Genomic DNA, 6,588 nt, shown 5'->3' on the forward strand with positions numbered 1-6,588 from the left:
AGAGGGGAAAAATTACTGGAAGGAAAAATCAATATTCAGGTCATCAGGCTGGAGGCTGCTTAGATGGAATATGAAGCATTGCTCCTTCAGTCTGAGTGTGGCTTCATCATGACAAAAGACGAGGCCATGGATGATATGTCTAGTTCCAAGGTACTAATCCTGGATTATGCTACAGTCTATTTAGACATATGTAAGTGAAGAACAGAACAGCAATTTTGTATCTCTGCTTCTAAATGCTTCATGATAAACCTGAACTCTGGCCTCAGTTCAGTGTTCTACTGTTGGTCAGCTCAGATATAAATTGATTGATTTGAGCATATTTATTATAATCAGGTACAGCTTAGCATTTTATTTTATAACAAACATGCCTTGAGCTCGAGATTTAAAATTTCAGCTGTGCAGCACTGGGACTGGCCAAAGTTGATGATACTCACTTTATTCTTCAATCGGAGAGGGATTATATTGAATTAATTAAGAATTACAGTTTTGGTAATGATAAAAGCTATAAATTATTAATAAAGCTCATAATAATAAATATTTTGTAATAAGTCTGGCTTGGTCTTCCACAAAGTTGTATCCTTTTTGAGTACAGGGAGTGGCTTTATAATCATAAAGTAATAACAATTCTGAATAGAAGGTTGTGTTTGCTGCCTCATGCGTGACACCGAGCGGCATTATATTATGAAGTACAGTATCCTTATAACTGTCTTGGTTACATTTCCTTAATTTGCTAACTTTATTTGATTATTGGTTCTGATTAAAGTAAAAAACTTCATGCCTGTCTTGCTGTTCAGTTTTGTAGATTTCATCCTAGCTTTTATTTCATTAGGTCATTTGAATTATATTCACACTATTAGTTAATGTCGACATGACCATTTCCAATTTAAAATGCAAAAGGGATGCAGAAAAATGATGTTTTTTGTTAATCTTTTAAACTGCCAAAGTCCAAACTTACATCTGTATCACTACATAATTCAAATATTTATTCACATATGATGAATTATGTATTAATATACATAATATGTATGATTGTTTATGATGTGCATATGGAAAAACTAATTACAGGGAAATGAAAGTTATCAAGCAGTGATGCTTCTTTTCCCCTATGTGACAGCTGGTTTGATATTAATCAGTTAGATTTATAAACCCAAAGGAAATCTAATGTTGAATTTATGCTGTTTACTCCGAATTATTATAGGAGAACCTAATATAGAAACTGATAAAGTAAGTTGAATAGACAGGTTGGCTACTTCCAAAAATGCGTGGTAAGGCTTATGTGTGGAATATTTGGGGAAAGAAAATAGTAGTAGAGAAAAACACAAGTCTGTGTTTGAGCAATCGCTTACCAAGTAAAAATATCTCATTCAAAATTAATTTTTCTTTCAGACAACTGAACCTTCGCAAGCACAGCAAACCAGGATCTGTACCACTTGTTGCCGAGAGGAAGAAGCATATTGTGGCTGTGGTGAAATAGCTATTGTGTTACTGCATTGTATAATAATTATTGGACAATATTTCAGAATTGACATTTTGTATTGTTTTAATGGATACTAACTTATCTGGAAGTAATTGCATGAAATAAAAATTACATTACCAATCTAATGTCAGATAAACATTTACAGCTGTCATGAGCAGTAAACTCATTTATTACTAATCCTAGGCTTCAGTGATGAAAATATGGAACTAGGGTGTCAAGTTTTTTTTAAGATAATGTTGGTATTCTAAAATGAAATCATAAAAACATATGTTTCTGCAGTCTGGATGAGACAGGTGGTTTATTTTCATGAGTCAAGAGTAGAGATGAATAAACACATTTAAGTATCTGTTTCTTATTCTCATTGTATTTTAATAAATTGATCATCCAGCTGTTATTTAGAATTGCCATATGATCATCATTAATTGCAGTCATTAGCAAAAATAAAGGATCTATTAATGAGATTGTTGATTATGTTACCTTTAATTTTAAAAAAAGCTGTTGCTACTAGCCTTGCATAATTTCTACACTTGTTCACTTAGCAAAGACAAGTAAATGAATCCTAGGCAGACCTTCACTGTTAATCTTTTGGATGCTTCCCTTCTATTGTCCTTCCAAGTTAATCAAGTATAATGTTAAAGAAAGTATATAAACCTAACAGTTGTAGAAACATAGAAAATAGGTGCAGGAGTAGGCCATTTGGCCCTTCGAGCCTGCACTGCCATTCAGTATGATCATGGCTGATCATCCAACTCAGAACCCTGCACCAGCCTTCCCTCCATACCCCCTGATCCCTTTAGCCACAAGGGCCATATCTAACTCCCTCTTAAATATAGCCAATGAACTGGCCTCAACTGTTTCCTGTGGCAGAGAATTCCACAGATTCACCACTCTCTGTGTGAAGAAGTTTTTCCTAATCTCGGTCCTAAAAGGCTTCCCCCTTATCCTCAAACTGTGACCCCTCGTTCTGGACTTCCCCAACATCGGGAACAATCTTCCAGCATCTAGCCTGTCCAATCCCTTTAGGGTTTTATACGTTTCAATCAGATCCCCCCTCAATCTTCTAAATTTCAACGAGTACAAGCCCAGTTCATCCAGTTTTTCTTCATATGAAAGTCCTGCCATCCCAGGAATCAATCTGGTGAACCTTCTTTGTACTCCCTCTATGGCAAGGATGTCTTTCCTCAGATTAGGGGACCAAAACTGCGCACAATACTCCAGGTGTGGTCTCACCAAGGCCTTGTACAACTGCAGTAGTACCTCCCTGCTCCTGTACTCGAATCCTCTCGCTATAAATGCCAGCATACCATTCGCCTCTTTCACCGCCTGCTGTACCTGCATGCCCACTTTCAATGACTGGTGTATAATGACACCCAGGTCTCGTTGCACCTCCCCTTTTCCTAATCGGCCACAAGTGTGTCCCTGCAAAATCACTCAGGGTCTTCCCCAACCAGAAGCCTGGATGAACCATGAGATCTGAAATCTGCAGAGGGCCAGATCAGAGGCACTCAAATCTGGCAACTAAAAAAGTTACAGAAGCTCCAGGTACAAAGTCTTTGAAGATGTCTTGGAAACTGTGGAGGCTAGTGCCCATTGTGGAGTTGACTAAGTTTTCAACTCTCTGCAGCTTATTTCGATCCTGTGCAGAAGCACCTCCTCCCCCACCCATACCAGACGGTGATGCAGCCAGGTAGAATGCTGTCCACAGTACATCTACAGAAATTTGCGAGTGTTTTTGATGACATACTAAATGTCCTCAAACTCCTTATGAAGTACAGTGCTGTCCTGCCTTCTTTGTAGCTGCATTTATATGTTGGTCCTTGGATAGATCCTCAGAAATATAAATACCCAGGAACTTGAAATTGCTCACACTTTCCACTTTGGATCCATCTATGAGGACTGGTGTGTGTTAACCAGTCCTGCTACAGATATTCAGAGGCTTGATGACAAGGCAGTTTGAAATTATTTTAACTCTATGTTAATGTTAACTGGTATTGCTACAGATTCAATGACTTCCTTCAGTTGAGTAAATATGTTACAAAGCAGTACTTTTGAAAATGATTTTAACACCATAAAGCATAAGAGCAATGAGTCTGCGCCAACTTTTTTGCTTTTGTCTTCCTTACTACCAACTCATCTTACAAGTTAACCTTTAATGAATCCCACACTAGTTCTCTCAAATCCCTTTGCACCTCCAATTTCTGAATTCTCTTTGTTCTTTTTTGATCAAGGTGCATGACGATACATATCTCTGCACTGCCTTCCACCTGCCAATTCTTTGCCCATTCTCCCAAGTTCTTCTGTAGAACCCCTGCTTCGTCAACACTACCTGCCCCTCGACCTATGTTTGTGTCATCCACAAACCTGGCTGCAAAGCCATTGGTTCCATCATCCAGATCACTGATACAGGATATGAAAAGTGGCAGACCCTAAACCAATACCTACAGAACACTACTAGACACCAGTATTCAACCTGAAAAGGCCACCTTAGTCCTACTCTTTGCCTTGTGCCTGTCAGCTAATCATCTATCCATGCTCGTAGCTTGCCTGTATTACCATGGTCTTCTAATGCCTCTACAAACTCCAGCACTTGTAATCTATAGCAAAAAAGTATGTAATGTAACTAAATAATTTAATTTTTAATTAAAGCTCTTCCTTAACTGCAAAAGCTCAACTGCATTACCTTTGAATCAGTAATGGTAGGTATCTCCATTTTGATTGATATATTCATCAACTGTTTAATAATGAAGATTTATAATAGTGATTTGTTTTGTGTTAGATGGAAACAATTAGAATTCCTGTCTAAAGCCTTTAAAGTCTTGGTTCTAAAGTCTTTAAATCTACTAATCATCTTTCAAAATGACAGAAAAATTCATCACAGCCCTTGAATATTTCATTATCCTCATAATCGCAATTAATCTCCAGGTGTAAATCCATCAGACCATACTGGGGCATAACCTGTTTAAAATGAGGCACAAATAGATCAAATTGTGCAAGAGCAGCCGTACATCAAGGTCACCCCGTGGCTGAGTGGTCAACGAGCAATAGTGAGGTGCAGATTATGGAACCTGACTCCTCGCGCCAGAGTGCCCTGCAGATTGGGATTCACGTTTATTTATCATGTGTACATTGACACATACAATGAAGTGTGTCATTTGCATTAATAACAAACATACCCAAAGATGTGCTGGGGACGGGTCACAAATGTCGCCACACGTTCCGGTGCAAAGATAGCATGCCGAGAATGTTCAGCAAAACAGCCAAGCAACAACAACATCAACAAGTAAACAGAAAACAATTTCTCCTGTCATCCATAAAGCCCTTTCCTACACTTCCTTTCTCCCACCCACCCACCCTTCAGATAGATAAACACAGACTGGCCTCCATCTCCTGGACAGGCCACCTCCAGGCCTCTAACTTCCAACTTTGCCACAGGATTTGCCAATCATGGGTTTGACTTTCTGGTCTTCATTCTGATCCTGGTGACTGGGGCCCTTGTCGCTGCTTCGAACCTCTATATTCAGTCTGCAACTTTCAGGCTTCTACTGTATCTCTGAAATTGGACCTTTGGCTTTGCTCTCCAGACTTCGCTGATGACTGGAAAAATTGTTCAGCAGCAATTACTTGCTAACAACCTACACTCAGTCGACACTTTATTAGATACACCTGTATACCTACTTGTTAATACAAATATCAAATCAGTCAATCATGTGGTAACAACTCAATGCTTAAAAGCATGCAGACATGTTCAGGAGGGTCAGTTGTTGCTCTGACCAAACATCATGCTCTGGAATGACAGTTGGTGCCAGATTTGACCAGATCTTCCACTAGAGTGGTTTGACTATCTCAGAAGCTGAGATTTCATGCACAACTGTCTCTAGCGTTTACAGAGAATGGTGCAAGAAACAAAAAGCATCCCATGAGCGGTAGTTTTGTTGGTAAAAATGCTAATGAGAGAGGTCAGAGGAGAATGGCCAGACTGGTTCAAGCTGACAGAAAAGCAATAGCAACTCAAATAGCCATGCCTTACAACAGTGCTGTGCAGGAGAACATCTCTGGATGCACAACCTGTTGAACCTTGAAGTGAATGGAGCTGCAGCAGCAGAAGACCATGAACATACACTCAGTGGCCACTTTATTAGATACCATTTGAACTTGGATCACGTGGACAATAGCAATGCTTACAGTATGTCAGGCTGTTGTTCATTGATCACAGCTCAGCATTGAGCACCATCATACCCTCAGTATTCATCAACAAGCTCCAACACCTGAGCCTCTGTACCTTCCTGTGCAACTGGAAACTTCACTTCTTCATTGGAAGGCCACAATCAGTGCAGATCAGAAATAAGATCTACTCTTCACTGACAATCAATACTGGCACACTCAAGGATGTGTGCTTAGCCTGCTGCTCTATGCATTACACCCACTATTGTGTGGCCAGGCACAGCTCAAACACCATCTGCCATTTGCCAAATGAACCATTTGCCGATGACACAACTTTGGTTGGCAGAATTTCAGATAGTGAAGAGACGTACGGGATCAGCTTGTTGAGTGATGTTACTACAGCTACCTGCACTTAACATCAGTAAGATCAAATAATTGATTGTGAGTTCCAGGAAGGGGAAGTCGCAGGAAAACACATCTGGTGACACATGATCATTGAGGGATCAGCAGTGGAAAGAGTGAACAATTTCAAGTTTCAAAATCTCTGAAGATCTATCGTTGGTCCAACATATTGACACAATTACAAAGAAGGCACAACAGTGGCTATATTTCATCAGGAGTTTGAAGAGACCTGGGATGCTACCAAAAACTCTTGCAAACTTCTATGATGTACTGTGGAAAGCATTCTAACAGGTAGCATCACCATCTAGTATGGAGGGGTCACTGTACAGGATTGGAAAAAGCTGCAGGAGGTTACAAACCCATCCAGCTCCACATGGGCACTACTCTCTTCAGTGTTGATGACATCTTTAAAGGTCCCAGAACAATGCCGCTGGAATTCCCTGCACAATGTCACTGGCTGGCTATCTTTACCGGTTTTAGCAAAGTCCAGTATTCGTCATAACTCAACAGAAAATAAAGCTATCCATGGCATATGCAACAAAATGTAA

The 6,588-nt window shown here is 39.7% G+C and overlaps 1 protein-coding gene across 1 annotated transcript in view; it reads left to right on the forward strand.

The window, feature by feature from the left end:
* The window catches only part of dcaf13 (ddb1 and cul4 associated factor 13), a 71,911-nt gene extending 69,973 nt beyond the window's left edge, over nucleotides 1-1,938 (forward strand). The window contains exon 11 of the mRNA XM_072262688.1: nucleotides 1,387-1,938. Within this exon, the coding sequence (XP_072118789.1) occupies nucleotides 1,387-1,474 (88 nt within the window). The 3' untranslated portion in view covers nucleotides 1,475-1,938. The remainder of the gene's footprint in view (nucleotides 1-1,386) is intronic.
* The last annotated feature ends 4,650 nt before the right edge of the window (nucleotides 1,939-6,588 follow it).

Source organism: Mobula birostris, chromosome 1, assembly GCF_030028105.1.
Source record: "Mobula birostris isolate sMobBir1 chromosome 1, sMobBir1.hap1, whole genome shotgun sequence".
Classification (NCBI taxonomy): domain Eukaryota; kingdom Metazoa; phylum Chordata; class Chondrichthyes; order Myliobatiformes; family Myliobatidae; genus Mobula; species Mobula birostris.